The sequence below is a fragment of the Boleophthalmus pectinirostris genome, unplaced genomic scaffold (genome assembly GCF_026225935.1).
Source record: "Boleophthalmus pectinirostris isolate CB_2022bp ecotype Guang Dong unplaced genomic scaffold, ASM2622593v1 HiC_scaffold_16, whole genome shotgun sequence".
Classification (NCBI taxonomy): Eukaryota; Metazoa; Chordata; class Actinopteri; order Gobiiformes; family Gobiidae; genus Boleophthalmus; species Boleophthalmus pectinirostris.
This window is the reverse complement of record NW_026571095.1, coordinates 21,291,112-21,312,109: the sequence shown is the minus strand read 5'-3', so window position 1 is coordinate 21,312,109 and position 20,998 is coordinate 21,291,112. Positions and strand designations below refer to the sequence as shown.

General features: G+C 38.5%; 2 protein-coding genes across 4 annotated transcripts; one reads left to right on the top strand and one right to left on the bottom strand.

Moving 5' to 3' along the window:
• Positions 1 to 5,884: 5,884 nt before the first annotated feature.
• On the top strand, positions 5,885 to 14,733 carry eef1da (eukaryotic translation elongation factor 1 delta a (guanine nucleotide exchange protein)). 3 transcript variants are annotated; one of them, XM_055152189.1, is made up of 8 exons: positions 6,980 to 7,680; positions 8,031 to 8,157; positions 10,655 to 10,708; positions 11,464 to 11,542; positions 11,828 to 11,916; positions 12,399 to 12,620; positions 14,060 to 14,254; positions 14,639 to 14,733. In XM_055152189.1, exons 1-8 carry the CDS (start codon positions 7,175 to 7,177, stop codon positions 14,675 to 14,677), a joined length of 1,311 nt encoding a protein of 436 aa, XP_055008164.1. In that variant the 5' UTR covers positions 6,980 to 7,174; the 3' UTR covers positions 14,678 to 14,733. The 3 variants fall into 3 exon arrangements, with proteins under 3 accessions (XP_020784822.1, XP_055008164.1, XP_055008165.1); XM_020929163.2 differs by lacking the exons at positions 6,980 to 7,680; positions 10,655 to 10,708 and adding an exon at positions 5,885 to 5,981; XM_055152190.1 differs by lacking the exon at positions 10,655 to 10,708 and having other exon boundaries at positions 7,019 to 7,680.
• Positions 14,568 to 20,777, bottom strand: LOC110164097 (E3 ubiquitin/ISG15 ligase TRIM25-like). The gene is made up of 7 exons (XM_055152188.1): positions 20,129 to 20,777; positions 18,693 to 18,779; positions 17,843 to 18,076; positions 16,720 to 16,879; positions 16,317 to 16,367; positions 16,170 to 16,235; positions 14,568 to 15,617 (listed from the first exon to the last, which is right to left on the bottom strand). The coding sequence occupies exons 1-7, from the start codon at positions 20,711 to 20,713 to the stop codon at positions 15,091 to 15,093; spliced, it is 1,710 nt and encodes a 569-aa protein (XP_055008163.1). The 5' UTR covers positions 20,714 to 20,777; the 3' UTR covers positions 14,568 to 15,090.
• Positions 20,778 to 20,998: the final 221 nt, after the last annotated feature.

Sequence of the window (20,998 nt, the reverse complement as noted above, 5' to 3'; positions counted from 1 at the left end):
ACACACATTACAATTTCATTAAAACATAAGAAATATACTTAGCCCAGCTTTATTATATCAATACTATTATAAATATACAACTACCTATTACTTTTTTACACTACTAATTACTACTATTAGTGATTTCAGGGCTACAGTAGTGGCTATGAGTGTGGAGTGAATGAGTAATGCAATGTAAGTAGGGGTAGGAGAAGAGGAGGCAAAAATACTGAAATATTGAAATACTGATATATCGTGATAATAAATTTGGTGACAGAGAATTGTTTTGTCTTGTTTTTTGTGACTACAGTACAATTTTGTTGCTACCTAGTGGAAAAAACTTGTTTATGCAGTGAATATGCACTTGACGTATTCACTGTTTCGATGATTAAAATATATGTATTTCATATTTGCACTGGTAGTGGTTTAACAAAGAAAATACTGTTTCTATAATGTGTTTGGTTCTTAAAAAAACAGCAATATATTTCAGAGTAACATATGTGCAATATTTCGATTATCGCAGGTATCACCATATCGTGATATCGTATCGTGTATCGAATCATGAGGGACACTGTAATTTCCAACCCTAATCTAAAGCACTTTGGGTGTCTTAAAAGGTATTACCGGTAATAAATAATAAATCCAATGCAAAATTATTATTACTACTACTACAATACATTATCTTCCTTTTACAAGTTTATCATTTGAGACCACAGACCGTATATATCAGTGGACATAGCTAACGCAATAGGCTCTTCCGGCTCCTTTTGACCTTGGCTCCAACTGATTTACATTAAGAGCTTGTGGCCCCTCTGTCTGTAATTGCTGCTGTCATTTTGGTCTTAAAATGTTCATATTAACCCGCGACACATGATCCTGAGTTTATTTATTTTTTCGCTATTTTGTCCTTCAAAAAAATCCTATTCATAACATAAAGCCTTGCTCCTGATTCACTCCTGTAACCGTGAGCATCATGAGCCTCATTTGAGTGGCACTAAACGCTATGGGTGACATCACACTGGCTTAGTCCACTTCTTTTATACAGTCTATGTTTGAGACCAGTGATTAAATGTAACCTTTATGATGTTGTTACCAGTCAGTCAGATATTTGAATTAGTGCTGTCATGCGATTAAAAAAATTGAGAGATTAATTAATTATGATCTGTAATTAATTAATCTAATTAATCTCATTTTAATCTCACCTAAAAATTGCTGAGAAAAGCCTTCAATTTGAGGTATTTTCATTTAAATTCATTATTACATTATTGTGGCAGATCAAAAGACTGATATAGAACAAAAAAAGTGACTTTATAAAGTCATTTATTGTTTAACAAATCTCTCCAAATTGGTTGTTGAGACCAAGTCTCCATGAATAAGAAACTGTTTGCTGTAAAGTAGCAAAGACGAGGAAATCTGAACATAATAACTTTTGTCTACTTAAAGACAATAAAAAGTGCAGTCTTTCCTTAACCATATTAAAAATATTATTGATAGAGAAATGCTTTATATATGAGATCACTGGTTTTAGTCCTGGTTTAGACCTGCTTTAGTCCTACTTTAGTCCTAGTTTAGTCCTGGAATGGATTAATCCTGGTTTTAGTCCTGGTGTTAGTCCTGGTTTAGACCTGGTTTAGACCTGGTTTTAGTTCTGGTTTTAGTTCTGGTTTTAGTTCTGGGTTTAGTTCTGGTTTAGTCCTGGTTTAGACCTGGTTTAGTCTTGGTTTAGTCCTGGACTGGGTTAGTCCCGGTTTTAGTCTTGGTGTTAGTTCTGGATTAGAGGCGCACAGGAGGAAGCGCGGTTTACGCAGCGTACGCGAGAAAACACGATCCACACGCGGCTCACGGGAGCACGTCGGTGTCCGCGCAGTAACTACGGAAGGAAACGTGGTCCGCGCGTTCTCAGGTTAATGACGATGATGAAGGTGTTTGTGAATGTGTTTGTTGTGTGTTTGTGTGTGTGTGTTTGTGTGTTTGTGTGTGTTTGTGTTTTGTGTGTGTTTGTGTGTGTTTGTGTGTGTTTGTGTGTTTGTGTGTTTGTGTGTGTTTGTGTTTGTGTGTGTTTGTGTGTGTGTCCCCTCATGTGGCAGGTCACTATAGGACAGTAGTGCAGACATCATGAGCCTATGCAGGTTGTTTTCACCAGTGACATTTAAGTTGTAGGCGATTTTATATTTGTTATTTTCTTTTATATTTCACGTCGGGAGAATAATTTCCAAGACACGAATGTGTTTTTACCTGTGCACTGCTGCCTCTGTTCTACTGGCTCTACGACCTCGTCCATTGTGCGACTGATGCCGCAAACATGAACATGACGTTTACATCGCTCTTACTGCGCACGTTTTGTGTGGGTTTCCGACAATGAGTGGAATTACCGAAATTAAAAAAATGTATAAATGTGTTTTTTTGTGTGTGTGTTGTTGTCCCAACAACACATAAAAACAGGTTTTATAATAACGCAACTCGCATACAGAAACAGTAAAGTTAGAGATTAAAAATGAGATTAACACGATTAAAAAACATAACGCGCTAAATATGACTGTAATTAATTAATCGCAATTAACGCGATAATTTGACACCCCTAATTTGAACACCACTGGCCTTGTATTTTTGCTTCTAACACAATCCCTAAAGGAGATGAGGTCGGTAAACTTTGATTTTCACATGTGTAAATCAGTCATGTCTTCATCTGCCTATCTGAAAAAGAACAGGGATTTGCATAATTGACGACAGATCGAGCGCAGAAATAAACCCGCCATATCCTTTAATATGAGGTCGGTCGAGGCCAGCGTTTGGACATCAGACGATTTCTTCCTCTATCTCTGTTCCAGAATCTGTGATCATAACTAGAACTGGGAAGCATTTAAAATCTCCCTTATTACATGTAAAACTGAGGTAAATTAAAGATTCACCATGTAACTTTTATAATTAAGGGTCCGCCACCTGCTTGTCTCGATTTGTAATTAAAATTTTAAAAAAAAAGGTGACAAATTTGTTTGTCTACAATTGTCTATTTAAAATATTTTTAAATGTGATTGTTTGACTATTCTTCTTATTTTTCTTGTTATGCTTTAGTTCTGTTTCGCTTATTAAACATTTAAAATTTAAATTAGAATCAAATTATAATAAAACATTTCATTCCCTAGTACAGCGAAGCCTACAGCAAGGTAAAGCAGTCACATCTCCATGGAGACAAACAGGAGGCAGTTCTTCCACCAGAAAAAATCCATTTCCACCTTTATTAAATTTTTTTATTTATTTAAAATAATTGTTTTCATTTTAACAGCATAGTCTTAGTTACATGGTGTTGTTTCCACTGATTTAAAGGGTTGTACACAAGATTGGTAAACTATAATCCAATAGAGCTTGCAGTAGAAGAGGAAATTGCGAGAAAAAGCACTGCATTGGTAACTTTATGCTTGGACTGTGCAATTAATCAATATTTAATCCAATTGAAATCCAAGCATCGCAAATCAGTAATGGGTCAGGTTCACAGTAAACAGTAACATTACAGTGTGAGGTTTGAAGCAGAGGAAAAAACAGGAAAATAATTTATATGAGTAAATAAAAAATGAGATTTTAGGAGATTTTAGAGTGCAAGGCCTGCAGCAAGATGTCTTTGTCCTGGTCTTAAGTTCAGATGACAGATCCAGCTCATGTCCTCCTTTTAGAACATCTCCTTTGACCCTGGTTCAGCAGTGCACAGCTCCCCCCAGTACGATCTTCAGTACATCATTTATTATTAGGCGTAAAGGTGAATTGTGTAACTTTTTTACCAGTCTACCACCTACTTTCTCCAAGATGTTATAGTTATAGACTATAGATAGTTATAGACTTATTGACTATATAAACAAGCAAATGATGCCACTAAGCAAAGTTACAGGCCAGTTCTGTGGACAAATTCTGTTTGTACTTTTTTGTGCACAGTCATTTTAAAATGTGTGAATCATACCTGCATCTCCACTCTGGATCATGGTGAAGAGTCGGCCATTTCTTGTGCAGCACTGAATGTCAAATGCATTAGACATTTTTTCTATGAAGACAACAAAATATACAATATATTAATCCTTCAGCAACACACAACTACATCTGCAATGAAGATTTGAGTTGTAACTAGGGTAACCACTTTGTCCTCATTTTGGTTGTCCTACGCAGTCATTTGTCCCTCATCCCATTATTTAGAGAATGTCCCACTTTTTCATTGATGCAATGTGAATTATAAAAACTTAAACTGATGAACATGATTTATTTTTCTCACAAAGAAACGAAAAAAAAAAAATACATTTTGGGTATTCAGGTTTGTAATATGTTGCCACCTACTGCCTCAGGTGGGAACAAGTTGTTGTTTTGCAGCTCTCAAGTAAGCTTCACGTCTTTGACCACAAGTCCGAGTCAAGTTCCAAGTCGTCTGCTTTGAGCTTCAAGTCATTTCAAGTCTTCAAACCAAAGTGCCAAATATAGCTTAGATTTTTGCAATTTATATGATTTTTAAACTAAATTATTCTTTAAAAAAATCATAGTATATTTATATGAGTATTTATAAGTATATAAGAGTTGTAGAGATGTACATTTTTCCTTTTTAAATGTTTTGACAAGATCTTAGTGTGAATCATTACAGTCAGAACCGAAAGAATTCAGATTTAAAAGTGCTTCTCAAGTCACAGGCCTCAAGTCCGAGTCAACTCCCAAGTCACTGACGTTCAAGTCCAAGTCGAGTCCCAAGTCTTAGTCCATTTTATAAAGTCAAGTCTCAAGTCCTAAAAATAGTGACTCAAGTCTGGCTGGAGTCCAAGTCAGGACTTGCAAATCCCCACCTCTGCCTACTGCTATTTCAATCTTGCATTATGAGCAAAAACTGAAAATAATATGGTGTCATTACAGGTATTAATTATGACCTTAAAGGTCCTATTTTATATTATATACTTATATTACGCAAAATGTACTCTTGTGAGCCTTAACCATTTATTATTAGTTTGTCTTGTGAAGTCATGCAGTGCTAGTTTTCAAGTTAACAGCTACATTTACCTTTTGTTCAGTAAATATGAGCAAATCCAGAGCTGAAATCATCCAAACGATTCTAATGAAGGTGTATGGAGTTTAAAAACACAGTGGAGCACTTCCCGTATCACCACATGACATCACAATGTGGAGTGTTTATAGTTCTAGAGAAAGAACTCAGCCTAAAGAGGTAGGATTTGTGTGTTAAACATGTATGAATGAAACAAAACACAACTTCATGCATGTTTGTGATAAGGAAACGACATTATAACAGAAAATTGTGTAATATGGGATCTTTAATTCCCATATTACACCATTTTCAAACCAGATTCAACATGTAACCCTTTTACTACAAGTTGAGGCAGTCATCCTGGTTGACGTGAGAGAGTCAAACAGATCAGGGAAAATCCAGAATAATAACAATGCAATTATAGTATTATAATAACAACACTTACATTTGCTAACATCCTTTCTGTAAATGCATGAACTCTTGATTTCTGCTCCCAGCCATGCCTCCAGTGTGCAGCTGCGGCTCCTCCACTCACTGGCTCGATGAGTTGGCCCTCTGCTGGAAGACAGGAGAAATGCACTTCAAATCAACATTTATATTACAGTTTTGTGCGAAGGCCGCGTGTTTTCCAGCGCTTTTTTATTTAAATCTAACAATTTCACAATTTAAAATGCTAATACTTTGGTTGGTTTATCACGTTGAATGATGGGACATTTGGACGATACCATATCAGAAACAGGGGTCAAGAATATTGTAAATATTGAGGAAAATTTGCTAGTAAATGCATTTTAAAGTTACAGAAAATTTAAGGGATTAATATGTCAATAAAGTCAAAAACAGTCGTGGTTAGAAATACACATAAGCGCGTTTTTCTCACCGTGCGTTTGTGAAAAATGGTAGCACCCCGGTTATGTCCGTCCTCTTCCCTTGTCGGATTACAGCGGAGGCAGCACGCACAGACCTCTTGCCGAGCCACAAACGTCGAATAAAGCAACAAGTAAGTGAATTAAAAATATCATTTTGTCCTCTTGGCTCACATTGAAACGTGTATTGTCAATAAAACTCAATCTGAATGGCCGGATTCTGATTTTCTTGCGCCACGTGGTCGGTGGAGTTGGAGACTCACTGCTGTCACAAACTTGAGAAGGGTAGTTCGTGTATGGAAGTTGTATAGATTCACGTTTAAGATACAAGAAACGCTCATTATAGTGTAAATTATCAATGCATCACTCAATCCAAGCCACTGTCGTGAAGAAAATCTAACAGACATGATCTGTTTAATACATTGAGATTATTATGCAGACAGCTGCCTTACCCTTAGGTTATGTCATATGATTTCATGTATATGGTATTTTAATGTCTTATGTCTCTGTATGCTTCTGTATGAATTTGATTCTACTCCTAAAGTTTAAGGTAAGTTTTTATGTTGCTCCGCAGCTTTTGCCCCTAACATATGGTAAATTGCTTCTGAAACTTTTGATTAAAAACCTGGCTTATAAACACTTGTGAAGGCAACACTGTGTACCTGAACTGCTTTTAACAGTGAAAAAACTGGTGAGTCGGGTTCAAGTGCTGAAGGAAAATCTCTTATAACCATGCTGAATAGGGATGATATGACTATGGATATGAAGTGTTTCTTTGGAGGGGGAAAAAAAAGGAAGGAAATCTAAATTTTATTTAAAGAAGCATTTGGGCTGCAACATTGGCTGAACTGTGTGAAATTGCATTGTTTGGGAAAATTGTTGTCAGTGTCTTTGCATGAAGAGATTTTGGTTCTGGGAAAAGATTATTGTGTTGACGTGGGGGTTGTTTGTAAATTTTAAGGTACAGTCTTGAATTGTTATCATGTATAATATTCATTACTTATTTGATTAAAGAACTGTGCATTTTCTATGTGCATTGATTAAAACAGTCCTAACTTGAGCCTGTGCACTTTGTTCTCATCAGAATTTGACTTGGCTTTGGTTTCTGGGAACAGGTTGATCAATGAAATGTTATCATGACATTTTAATCCAAAGTTAATTATTCCACCTGTTGTGGGAATCATTTTTAATAATATTTGCTTGATAGCCCACTTGTGGCATTTGCTAACACTGCTTTCTTGAGTTTAACTCCTAACAGCTCTAGCTTCTCCCTGTCGCCTGCTCTCTCTCTTTACTCCAAAGTGAGTGGATCAGCTGTCCTAGTGCAATGGACCCGTCCAGCCCAAAGACCCCCGCTTCACGCGCTGTGCCCCAAGAGAGGGGCATCATCAGTGGAGACAACATTCAGTTTGGGCGCGTGAAGAGGCGCTCCCGGCTTTCACAGTCTGAGAGCTCTGGGCCTGAGGAGGAAGCTGGTTCTTACGGCCGCAGCCCTGCGCTCCAGGGCCTCCAGGCTGAGCAGGTGTGGTACAACCGCAATGCCTATGACCAGGCGGAGGGCAACTACCACCGCCAACGTACCTCTAGCGGCAATGGGCCAATGAGTTCCTCCCCACGCAGTCCCAACGTCCGGTCTTTCCACGCCAAGCGCAACCAAAACCAAGACCCCAACCACCCGTCCCCCATCATGGTGAGGTCCTCTGGGACCCGGCAGGACAACAAGGGCCGCATCCGCACCTCATCAGAGACCGAGTCTGGAACCAGAGGCAGTAGAGGGCCTGCCCCTCGCAAGCGGGGCTTCTCTGAGACCGAAAACAAGCCCAGACGGGACAAGTATGATCCGCCGCCTGCGACAGACTGTGTGTGTGGCTGTTGCTGTCTCTGTAGACCTAAGTGCTTCTGTTTTTGTCCTGTCGGTTTTGTCTTTGCTTCTTTGTGTCACTGGCTACAAACAAATGAACAATGTGTTATCAATGTGGGTAGCATTTTGTAAAGGGATTTGGGATGGTTATAATATGAAGTTCTGATAATTAAAAGGTAAAATATAATTGTTTTTAAATGTGTTAAATGTGATTTTGTGTCACTCACTGTTACTTTAAAACTAAAACCTTGTCTGTGGCCATGGCTAAGAGCATTAAAAACAAATGTGTTTTGCTAAAGGACATGTTATTGTGTTTTTCCAGTATCATCATGAGCGGACTGCAGTGCCTCACAGCTGACAACATCTGGTTTGACAAACACCGCTACGATGATGCTGAGAGACGCTATTACGAGTCTCTGAGCGGCCATGCCCCTCAGCACCAACAGCAGGTAAAAACAGTGAAATTTAAGCCTGCGCACTGGCATGTTTTGTGTTGGTTTAACTAAAGATACAGATCAAATTTCATCAACAAATTTCCTCAAAACAGCATCCTGACTGGAACGCTGCATTTTCTATTGAAAGTCCCATTAACTGGAAATGGGGAGCCCCCATTCTTGCCATTCTTGCCCCCACAGACATGCCTTGTACCTTATTACATATGATCAGACGGGTTAGACAGTCTCTGGCCCTGCTCAGCTCCACAACAGCTGAAAGAGTCTTATTTAGCAGTGGGCTGTTGGTGTGAGTGGTCAGGTGGTTTGGCAGCTGCCTCTGCCTCTCAGGACGTCCCATTGGTCTCAGAGGGTCAGCTCTGACAGCTCTCAGATAACAAGGATACAGTTCTACTACACCATCCAAGCCATTTAGACATATCTTTTTAGTGTTGTGGAGAAGGTGTTGGAACATGGGATGCCACCATGTCAAATTTTTGTTTAGTGATTATTTCCCAGTTTTACAATTATTCACAATTATGGACAGCATGACCAAACATCAATGCAATCCACAATTTACAGTTCAGAAATAAGAAGAACTTGGAGCTAGTGAATTAATCACAACTAACAGATTATTGAAATTATTTTAATAATTTGCTTAATGATTATTCTATACTAGACTGCAAAACAATTTTAGTATAAAAACATCATATTCATAGTCTTTTGGAATCTAAACAACTAATTGATTAATCTAATGATTATGCTTTCAATGAGTCAACTAGCTAAATAATCGTTAGTTTCAGCTCTAAAGTTAAAATTTTGGACAGCTCATAAACTGGACTAAGCAGCATTTTTTGTCACATAAAAGGAAAAACTACAGGTGCAGTCACTAAGGGTTTGCCTGTTAACCACAGTGTCACATACTGTAGTTGTGTCGATGGGCAGGACGCTCATTCACTGCCACATACCTAACAGGAAAGCTCAGTCAATTGGACAGATATGTTTTAAATACAACAATAATAATTGCATGGTCATGTGGTTTCTAATAACATGCTACTCCATTCCTCTAATATCTATGACTGTTTTACATAGGGCTGGGTATTATTTAAGAGAATACAAAAAACATAAGATACCACAGGTACTACAACAAAAGATGCCAGGTACTGATGCCTACCATATCCTGGGAGAGCTCTACAGAACGTTGCTAGGCAGTGTCATCACCACAAACAATAAGATTAAATATTTCTTTCCTTGCACTGGTGGGGGAGTCTGCTGCCTACTTACAGGTACCCAGCCCTAGTTGGACCTTAGGTTGTGCATGTCTGTTGTCTTGAGCTTGTGGTCCTTGTCTTTTGTTTCCTGTCCCCCTTTCCTCCCTTCACTCCTGTACTTACACGTGCCTTTAGGACAGAGAAGCTAGTGCCATCCTAGACGAGATTGCTAAGTCCCGACAGACTATCCAGACGTCCCTAGACAGAGTGAGTACTGGGGCCAGCGAATTAGCCATAGGTGCCCCCCTCTGGAGGTAGGCCTGTACTCCATCTTAATAAATCATCGTGTTGTCAAAAGTGTTTCTAATGACACTCCTGAGAGCCTGACCCATATATTGTTGTAATGTAATAAGACACCGCATTTGATTCAATTTTATACCCAGCAATAAGTCATAGAATTGCTGATGTATGCTGTGAAAGATGTTTATTGCATTGTAACAGTGGAGGCTACAGCGCAGGTAAAGCTCTGGTTCAGACAATGGTTTAGTGTTGGTGTCTAGTTTATTGTATTCTCTGTAATAGTTTTAGGAAAGCTTTAGTGAGAGACAGTGAACAAAGGAAGTTTATTTATACACAAAAATACAGCATCAGTCCTGACTTACTTTGGCTCAAATCTGACAATGAAAAATATCTTTATAGCATATAGGAGTGTCTATTGTGCAGAATCCCTTAAATTTGGTTTGACTTCTGTCAAAGGGGCACTGTAATTTTTATCTGGTGGGGTGTCTTGTCTCAATGGGGTTGCTATTGCTTTCCTTGGAGTGTTTCACAGTAAGGCATTCAACCCATCTAGATATTCAATCAGACATTTAATTAAGTATTCCACTGAATTGTTGTTTATACCTTGAAAAAAAATGCATTCAAACTCTGAGTGGGCTTGCCTCTTCAGATTGCTTGGCCTGGTGGCGTCACCCTCTTGTCTTCCCTTAGATAAGTTTATTGCCATATTGTGGAACATTGCAGGCAAAGCAAGAACATCAGCAGATACGAACAGATAGTGGATCCACCACCTGTGCAACTTCAACCTAATATAAACCTACTCCAAGTAATTATTTTGTTCCACATGGCACACAGTTAATCTGTTCATCTATTATGTTTAGTCAGCATTTCTACAACTTTACTAAAACACTTGCATACGTTTATTTAAGCGTTAAACTTGTTTACCTTTAGCTTCACTCTTTCTTTCTTTCCCTTAACTTTTCTCCTCTGTATTTCCTCTGCTGTCCTATGATTGCTGGACGCAGGCTAAATCTGCCCTGCAGCAGGTCAAAGGGAAGCCCAAACGGCAGCACAGGAACGTAAGTCTGACCAGAGTGTGGTGCATGGATCAGCTCAGAAAATGGCATTTTATTCTGTAAATCTGATAGGAAATAGGTTTTTACATAACTGTATAATCTTATCCTAATGAATTGTTTTGGGTTGCTTGTATGCATGTGTTTCATTTTCCTGTTAAGTTTAATTTTGTGGAGTAATTTGTCATCACTCTGAAACCCATGGATTTGACTATTTAAATAATGGTAATGGTTGTTTTGGGGAAAATAGACAGGAGCAATAGCTGCTAGAAATATTGTTGCAGTTTGTGAAATTACAAATAGTTAATTAAACAGTTCCAAGTATTGTGGCCAACAATGGTTGCAAAGTATGTAATATGATTTTTATGTTAGTAGAATCATAATAATAAGAATGATAATAATGAATGGTAATGATAATGATAATGATAATAATACATTTTATTCATATAGTGCTTTACAAAGATTCTGTACAAAGAATACAATTAAGAGTACATTTAAATCTTGTTAGAATCTTGTTTAGTTTGGTGGCATTGCTCCTGTCTTTTATCATATTATTTGTATTGGGATTTTTGCGTGTGCGTGGGAGTGTGCGTGTGTAATTTAACCTTTTCCGTAAGATTTTGGGTGAGATGTTGAATAATTTGTGCTATTGTTGATCTTCGGCCTTCCCTGTATTTCCTGTGAGCTTGGTTTGGTTTGGATGTTTTTGAAATAATCTTGCGCTCTATGCTTCGTTTGGTAATTGCCTTATGTTTTTGCAGTCTTCCTCACAGGGTGCAGACCAGGAGCTCATCTCCCGCATGAAGAGTCTAGAGGTGGAGAACCAGTCACTGCACAAAGGTAAGGTGTCACTATACTCCACACAAAACATAATTTAATTTTGATAGAATAAACACATTGATATTTTTTATATATATATATAAATTGGACATTCTATATAGCCTTGCTCAAGAAGCTACATTATTAAATCAAAAAATAAACTGGAGAAAAATGTATGTGGGGGGGAAAAAAAAAAAAAAAAACTTTAGTGTGAAAAGAAAGGAATAATTTTTCTCTTTTCCCATTCTTGGAAATAAAATCTAGTCAGACATTTTGTATCAACATAAATTTGCTGTTTGTTTTTAGTTGTTCACGACTTGAGAGCAGCTCTACAGAAGCTGGAGTCCAGAGTGGCTACGCTGGAGAAGAGCCCAGCTGCTGTTCCATGTGCCAAGGTAATCCTGATAAGAAAGCTACAACAACTGTGATCCTTCACTTCATTTCTGTGAAGCTGACATTCAAGGAACTACTGTCGTTTAACATGTTTTGGACCTAGTCTTTTTAAATTAAACAGAGGATGCATTTTACCATAAAGCTTTAGAGTGAGTTTTGATGATGGATATTCACTCATTCACACTTATTGATCATTTTATCCTTTATCTTTTAATGCAGTGATTTATATTTATTTAGTTTTTTTTTTTGTTTTTTTTAACATGAGTCTTCAACATATAATGCAATTTAACCATCAATGCGAGGAAAGTACATTGAGAAAAAAAAAAACTTGTATTAGTGGTATAAGAAGCAAAAATTGTTTATTCTGGATGTTTTTTAAAAGGTTTGCAGAGATTGATAGCCTCCCTTGTGCAAGTTTCTTCTATGACTGTAACACTGACATTGACTTACCGGTTTAAATTATGTTCCCTCTTGTGTCCTCTAGGCGGCCCCAGTTCAGGCAGCTCCTGTGCAGCAGAAGAAGGTGGAGAATGGAGCCAAGGCCGTAGATGAGGATGATGATGAGGACCTGGACCTGTTCGGCAGCGACGAAGATGATGAGGAAGCAGAGCGCATCAAACAGGAGCGAGTGGACGCTTACGCTGCCAAGAAGTCCAAGAAACCTGCTCTCATCGCAAAGTCCTCCATCATCCTGGACGTCAAGCCTGTAAGGAACTAAATATTTAACATTTCCACATATTAAGAAGTAAGCAAGTAAACTGAGAGGAAGGGGGGGTTAAATTAAGGATGCAACGATATGGTTTTCCCACAATTCGATAAGTACCTTGATACACGGATTAGTGAGTATACAGTAATATAATATGCATAATATAATATGTACAGTATAATTTACTACAGTATAATGAGTATAATATAATAACGCTATGATGGTAATGATACATTACATACAATACATTACAGTACAACTACTGTAAAGTTGTAGTTTATATGTGAAGAGTTTTAGTTTATTTGGTTCAGTGATTAACAGCATTTATATTCAATGAAAATAAGAACAGAGCTTTCTCAGGCTATTTTATATTTTATAATATAGCCTGTCTACTCTTAATATAGTCTGTAGGCGAGCTACACTATCATACATTTCCTGATGATTTGATGATTTTTTTTCCTCCTGAGTCTTCACCAGCAGAGACGGGCAGTAGCTCTTCACACAGCACTCTCCCATCCTCTTTCTGGACACTCAAAACAGTTAATATCTTTGTCTTTCCTGGGTCTATCAACACAAAATAAAAAGTGACAGAAAGATAAAATCCACCTCTGTTAGAATATTTTAGCTGTGAGTCTCTGACGATGCCGCAATGTTTTCCTTTTGGACCAAAATAAATGACAACACCGGAGGGACACGTGCATATCAACACGTGTATCAAATTGTCAGACCAGTATCAAACAATTCGATATTATATCAATTATCATTGCATCCCTAGTAGAAATAGGGTAGGAACAGAAAGAGGCATGCATAAGGTATAGTCCTGCTCCTGGACTTCACAACCAAAAACTTCTTGTACTATTAAAGTAATTTAGTAAACCATAGCATCAGGATTAAGTGGTGTCACATTAGCTGTAGAACAGTGCATTTTGAGCAGTTGGCAAAAAGATGGGACAGAATTTCACATAGAACTTAAAAGTTGCATAAATGAACCTGAGTACTACAACATGTTTGTAAGAAGCAATATTATGACATGGCTAAAATGGGCCCTTGAGAAAATGTTTTTGGTTGCATTAATTGGAGATGTAGTTCAGCCTGCTTTTGTACATTCTCACACAAGTCAGGCATAACAGTGATCACCTAACAACTTTGTGTAGGTTATTGGGGTATTAAGATTTCTTTTAGAGCCCAGCATCAGCTATTCATTTCTGCTAAACAATTCAGAAAGTACTAATATTCATTGCTTTCAATTTTCTGAAACCTACTGATATCTTATCAGTTGGATTAGAATGTCTAGTCACTATTTAACCTTTTTCCTCACTTGTTCATATGTGTAACTTTGATAACAAAATGCTTACCGGCTGCCTATCGTATCATCCTCTTAACGTTATTTTAAAGAGTAAATGTTAATCTCGAGTTATGCCGCATTACTTTTTTTCCAGTGGGACGATGAAACAGACATGTCAGAGATGGAGAAGTGCGTGCGCTCTATAGAGATGGATGGGCTCCTGTGGGGCGCGTCCAAACTGGTCCCAGTCGGCTACGGCATCAAGAAACTGCAGATCAACTGTGTGGTGGAGGATGATAAAGTGGGCACAGACATCCTAGAGGAGGAGATCACCAAGTTTGAAGACTATGTAAGGATTTATATAAAGGCTTGGCTGGCTTCATTTAAAGTGCACTTTGTAATTTTACTAGTGGAGGGTCTGCCAGACTATTCACAGCATAATATTAAATGTACAAATCTATTATATGCAGTTATTGGCTAAAATGCCTAAAGCATGCATTAGTTTATGGGGTTGCCCTTTCACAGATCTAACCTGTAACTTGTAGAATTTTAAACAATTAGAAAAGCAGGTGATGGACCCTTATTAAATTATGTAATTCTTCAATCATAAAACACGGGAGTTTAGGTGTCTATGTACTACACATTCAATTCAAAATGGGTAATTTAAGAATGAAAAGTACTTTAATTACAATATATATTGGCACAATTATTAACTTGTGGTTCTTGTGTGCAGGTCCAGAGTGTAGATGTCGCTGCCTTCAACAAGATCTAAAGTCCATCCACTGTTCAGTTTGCACGGTTTAATAAAATACTATGCAATGAACACAATTACTTCTCCTGTGTTTCTATATAATCAACCTTTTGACATAGATGGTGCACTGTTAGACAATTCACATCAGTTTGTGATTTGATTCAATGTAGAAAAGTGGGTACAGTAAAGTTGATTTAACTTCCATGTTTTTTTCAGAAGTAGTCGGTGAGCTTTGGTAATTTGGAGTAATTTCATAGTTCTCGACACACATGCAGAAAATCTCATACTCTTTATTATATGTATTAATTTAAGACAAGTCACTGGTTTCATCTTTTTAAACAAACCACGGGCTGTTGGTGACGTAGGCTTTGAACAGCTTTTCACCCCATGAATTTATCATCTTACAGCTCAAATCCCATTGTTGTATGTTACATTTATGTTGAGCACAGTTTCAAAGTTGATCCAAGTCCTACCCAAAATCCTGGATGGAGTGGCTGGGCAAACGCTGCTTTAGCTTTATGCAAAAGAACCATTGTATCTGAAACTCCATAGAAAGCCAGTACCCCAGCTCTGTAGTCCAAATACACTCCTATCCTGCTAAAACATGGGGCATTGATTGTCAAACTTTCCTTATTGTGCTGAAATGAACACGTGGAATAGGAACAGTCCAGGCTCCAGGATTTTGCGTTATGTCCAAGTTTGCATTCACTGCCCCCTCCACTGCGGCTCATGCTTTTGTAGCACACCCCGACGGAGACCCCCCCTTTCCCGCTCCACTCCACCTCCCAGTAGCAGCGTCCGGCCATCCCCGCTCTGCACAAGACCTGCGCCCATGAGGTGAAGCGGTCAGGGTGCTCAGGGTACGACTGGGCCTCAGACAGGGTGGTGACCCCGCGGCCCCCCTCCAAGAACACCAGGAAAGGGTTAACCGTGTTGGGATCCAGGGTTAAGTCGTGGTGGTCTGGAGGGAGGGAAATGACAAATTAGAGTTTTTTTCATGAGTTGAGAGTGTTAAAAATCTGTTGGTCACATTACTCAAGTACAGTAAATTAATGCATAATGCTTTTTTTTTCTGGTGGGACGCCTGCTGTCTCCATGGAGATGTTATTCTACACTAATGTTCCGCTGTATGACATTCAAGTGTATTTATCTTCCATTTATTCAATTACAAGTATTTAATTGTTCACATATACCTTGAAAACATGCATTTTCACTGTGAGCAGCTTGCAGATAAATTGAAGGTTCAATTCAATTTCTGACTTTTTCTTAGTACTTTAGTCGTAGTTTCAAATGCAGGTAACTTGACCATTTGGGCGCTCTTCTTGACTGACAAGGATTGATGAAACAATCTCATTTAACTAACTACTGTACAATGACATAGCTAAAGGCTCTACATATGCAAATGTCAGGAAATGCATAATGCAAACAAAAGCAAATTACTTGGCAGAGGTACACAGTCACAGTTGAATCTTAAAACTCTGAAAATATTGCTGTATTTTAAAGCCTTTCTTACACTGTAGAAAATCCAATCTCATCTTTGGCTCAGATTTCGTCAAGTCGAGCTCTTTTACTTTTGATGCTGTTGAAGAAAAACAGAAAAAATATAGTCTATTAATGAACTAAACATATAATAGTAAAACAACTTAGAAACTCTTCATACCTTGAGCTTTATCATGAATTGTCTGGTTACTTGCTTCCTTCAGTGAAATGACTAGAAAGAGAAGACATGAATTAGTCTTATTTTTAACCGTTTGTGTCCATGGAGATTTGATTGTTTTTCTTGAAATATTTCACAGTATGGCATTAAGGTTAATATCCATTGCCACAGAAACAAGCAGGTGATGCCTGAAGGTCAAATAACAGGTCAGATTATTGGAGAGGTGACCCTGCTTGCACAAAGAATGTTTTTCAATGTGTTAAAAAAACAACACTAAATCCCATAGAGTAGAACATTCTTAGAAAATAACACTCACATGAGACAAACATGTGGCAGACCCTCTGTTGAAAAAGTTGCATAATAGTGCACCTTTAATTCCAAAATTATTCAAAAATATGTGGCGTACCTTTTTCGGAGATCCTGCTGAATTCTCGTTCCAGTGCTTGGTCAAGACTGTCCTTGAGGTCGGCCAGCGCTGCTCTCATGTTTTTGTACATCAGATAAGTGAGTGCGTCTGTACTGGGCAGCTCCACGCTCTTCACAGGGAAATGAAAAGACTTGGACTTCTGTAAATGCAAAATCAGACACAGTGATTTGAATACGAAACAGCTATGACAAGAGGGGTTAAGAGATGTGGTATTAACATAACTCAATTACAGGCGACAAAGCAAGCAAGATTCAATTTATGTAATTTTTGTTAAGTTTTTGTATATTTAGTGTTTAGAGGTCATTTAATCATTTTGATGTGGACTATGCCATGTAGATCGCCATGGAGACAAGCAGGTATCACAAAAGTGGCATCGTGCATTTTCATTAATGGTAAGAGTAGCTTTTACCTTAAGTAACATGATTTTTTTAATTTTTCGGAAACAAACTAACAAAAAACTAAAACAAAACAAAACAAAAAAATCAACCAGTAGTTCAGGAAGTATGAACTGGGGAACTACAATGACTCACATTGAAGTACAGTTTGTCATTTTTAGCTTAAATGAAAGGCCAAAATCCATGATAAAATAATTGGTACACAAGAAAGTATTTTTGTATGCAAAGATGACAGTACACCCATTAACTGCATGAGTATTAATGAGAGTGCAGAAAATGTATTCATAATTATTCAGTCAAGGCGGCGCTGCAATCAGATGACATGATTTCTGTTTATGATGTCTTGCTGTTGTCAAATTGAGCAAATTCTGTTTATTTGCATACATGTTTAACTTTTTAATGTGGTTTGTAACAGTGTTTCTTAAAGGGCCCAGATCAATACAATAATAAAACTGTCATGTAGTAATACAGGAAGTGCTCCACTGTTTTTAAACTCCATACACCTTCACTGGAATCATTTGGCTAATTTCTTTGGAGATGTAGACAGACTAATAATAAAGGGTTACTCAAACACGTGTGAATGAAACAAAACACAACTCCAGGTATGTTGTTGAGGAGGTAACAACATTATAGCATAGCTTAAAGCTCACAAGAGTCAATTTTGTGTAATATGAGACCTTTGAATGTTGTAGCCTATTTGCCCTCACCTGTATAAAGTGCACATGATCCTCTGTGTGGGACAGTTTCTCCAGCTCAGCCCCTCCCCTCCTCAGTTCACCCAGCTCTCTCTGGACCCTCTCGAGCTGCTCCTCCGCCTGTCCCACGGCCGCCCGCTCCTGGGCCCTGAGGAGCTCCTGCAGCTCCACGCTCTGCTTCTCTATAGCGCGCAACAGTCTGGAGAACACACGCTCACTCTCCTCCACCACTGCCTCTGTGGAGTGCTGAGGACAACAACCATAAGACTCACGAAAACATTCAAACTACAACTATAAACAGTTTGGTCCTGTTTCGGTCCCGTTTCGGTCCTGTTTCAGTCCTGCACCTGGCTCTAGAACTGCTCTAGACTCGCTCCTGCTCTAGACCTGCTCTAGACCTGCTCTAGACCTGCTCTAGACCTGCTCTAGACCTGCTCTAGTCCTGGAACACAGTTTGGTAGTTTGGTTTAATGCAAACATAACCAAAAATATATATCATCAAATAGTTTCAAATTAACTTCAAATACTTAAAATTATAAGCAATATTTGAAATGGTCAATCTAGAGCAAGTTCAATTTTTATCTTCCATTTCATACATTCCGTCAAACATCTTTCTTTGCATTTTTAACCAACCAACAGTCGAACTTGTGACCAAACTAGACATAACTCATTTATCAAGAAGTGAATAATTATTAACGTCCTAAATATGAATTGAACATTTATCATGACAACGTGTAGCACTTGCATTCCAGTAAATCCATCACAAAGTATAGGCCATTTAAATACACTAGAAGATTTTAGCCATATTACAGTAGATATCTCAGTTTCTGCCTCGTCCCAGTCAGTTCCATATTAAACTCACCTTGATGTATCTGATGGCGAATCGCAGCTCCTTCTCCGCCTCCTTCATTTTCTGCACAGACTTCAAAGAGCTCTCCTGCAGTTTTCTCTGATGAGGACAAGACCAGGATCAGTCCCCAAGGCCAAAACATCACATTTCAACTATTATGACTTCCTCGTTCAAAAAGTAACAGATACTGGTACATACACAGGGCTGCAAAATTAATCTCAGTCAAATCGTAATTAGCAACTCACAAAGGCTGGAATTTTTAAGTACCATAATTTTCTCTGCAAAATATCCTGTTTTATTCTGTATGATTCTTGTTATTAGTTTGTCAGTTCATATTTCAGTCTTTTTGTCAATTCATCTGGATGTGATTTAAATATAAAGTTTAAAAACAAACCAATTATTACAACAGAAATCGCAAATGTAAATGCAATCGCCGTTCTTTTTTTTCCCAAAAAAATTGTGCTGCTCTGGTACAAGAATGTGTTTCAAGGAAAGGTTTCAACATTAAGTTATACCTGGGTGTATTGTTATTGGACTATCACTCCGTTTTGATAAGCTGGTTTTATATAATGGCGTGTTGAAATACATGGATTTGCTTTTGTTAAAGATTTCTTAAATTATAATCCTATCTCGAGTCTTGGAAAAGGGCAAATATTTACAGCAAACGACAAAGGTTAGTGTCAAACAGTCACCAAACCATTTTATAGTAAGTTAAGGATTTGTAGTTTTATTATTGTATTGATCTGTGATTGGTTCAGAACAACCCAAACAAAGAAGTGTATTCGAGCTGTTATTAGTTAATATTTGTAATGTAAAGTTAAACAAAAAGGTGAAGCAGTTAAATTTAGTGGATATTGTGTCCTCGAATAGAAGCAAGTGATATGTGTAGTGGAAACACATTTGTGTCCAAAATCCTCCAAGTTTTTCAAACCATTTTCTGTTTGTCAAATCCATAATTTCTCTGACGCCTTGTGAAGAGACTGCTGTTTTTGACCCATATAAAAACTGTTTACTTGAATTTAGAGACTATTTGTACATCAACACTTGGTATTATGGGTGCGTAGCCAGACAAACCCCCAAGCTTTTCTTAACAGAATAAGGGACTGGATGTTCAGAACCATTAAGAGCCAAACACTATCATTGTGGTTTCTAAGAAAGAAGTCAAAGCCGTAAGGCGCAATGTGTTGACACTGATTCCTATAAAGCAGGACCCAGATACAGGCTTTATTCAGTTAGAATGGTCAAATGGTGCTGATGGTGCCTTCTCTATTTAGTATTACATAATGTTGACTTTTATGGCATACTAAGATTAACAGTACAGCTAAAAGGGAAAGCCAAACCCAAATATTCACCAGCCTGGAATGCCATTAAATCATTCATTCAGAAGTGTGCCGTTATGGGAGTAGGCTACATGTAACCCTCTTTGATAACTAAAACAGTGGTCTCACCTGTTGCGCAGCCCTCTCCTCCTCCAGCGGCACATTCTCGTGGCCCTTGTGCCTGTCCTTTACGCAGAGGACGCACACGGGCTGCTGCTCATTGCGACAGAACAGCTTCAGCAGTTTGTCATTATGAAGCGGGCACAGCCTTTCCTTAAACTCCTCCGTGGCCGGGATCAGTTTGTGTCCCCGGTGGAAGCGCTCTTCGTGGGCTTTCAGGTGCGCAGTGCAGTACGCTCCCGCGCACGTCAGGCACGCTTTCACCGCTTTGCCTTTCTTTCCCGTACAAACGCTGCATTTGATGTCTCCTGGTTTGGTCTGGTTTGGAGTAGGAGGCCGTGATGTTGTTCGCTGTAACTTCTCTACAACGTCAGCGAGCACGGTGTTTCGGCAGAGCAGCGGTTTTGGGTTGAAGACTTGCCTACACTGTGGACAACTGTACTGTCCTTTCTGCTTCGGTCTGTTCCAGTAGTCTTCAATACAGTCCAAACAATAGCTGTGTCCGCACGGGATTGTCACGGGGTCCTTCAAAACTTCAAGACACACAGAGCAACAAAACTGGTCTTGTTCAACAGAAATAGTCGTAGCTGCCATTTTCCTCCCGCGTACAAGCGCCTGAAGCGTCACACACAAATGTTATCGCAGGTGCTTGGAAAAGTTTCGGGTTACACCTGCGCCTTTTCACCCAATCAGAGCAGCGCAAAGTTCAGGAAACAGGCTGACGAAGAGAAAGCGCACTATTGTTCCTGTGTGACTAACAGTCACCGTAAATGTGTTTACATTTGAAACATGGATTATGTAGAAGCTATTCTCATATTAAAGGTGCATTATGTCACTTTTCAGATGGAAGATCTTTATCCTGTTTGTCTCCATGAGGAC

Bases quoted from the DNA above. Each gene is read 5' to 3' on its own strand.
- LOC110164097 (XM_055152188.1), bottom strand. From the start codon at position 20,713: ATGGCAGCTACGACTATTTCTGTTGAACAAGACCAGTTTTGTTGCTCT. The intron at 16,368-16,719 runs GTACGCCACATA...TTCTCTTTCTAG, and splicing joins CAGCAGGATCTCCGAAAAAG to TCATTTCACTGAAGGAAGCA. The intron at 16,236-16,316 runs GTATGAAGAGTT...TTTCTTCAACAG, and splicing joins AATTCATGATAAAGCTCAAG to CATCAAAAGTAAAAGAGCTC.
- eef1da (XM_055152189.1), top strand. From the start codon at position 7,175: ATGGACCCGTCCAGCCCAAAGACCCCCGCTTCACGCGCTGTGCCCCAA. The intron at 11,917-12,398 runs GTAATCCTGATA...TGTGTCCTCTAG, and splicing joins CTGCTGTTCCATGTGCCAAG to GCGGCCCCAGTTCAGGCAGC. The intron at 14,255-14,638 runs GTAAGGATTTAT...TCTTGTGTGCAG, and splicing joins TCACCAAGTTTGAAGACTAT to GTCCAGAGTGTAGATGTCGC.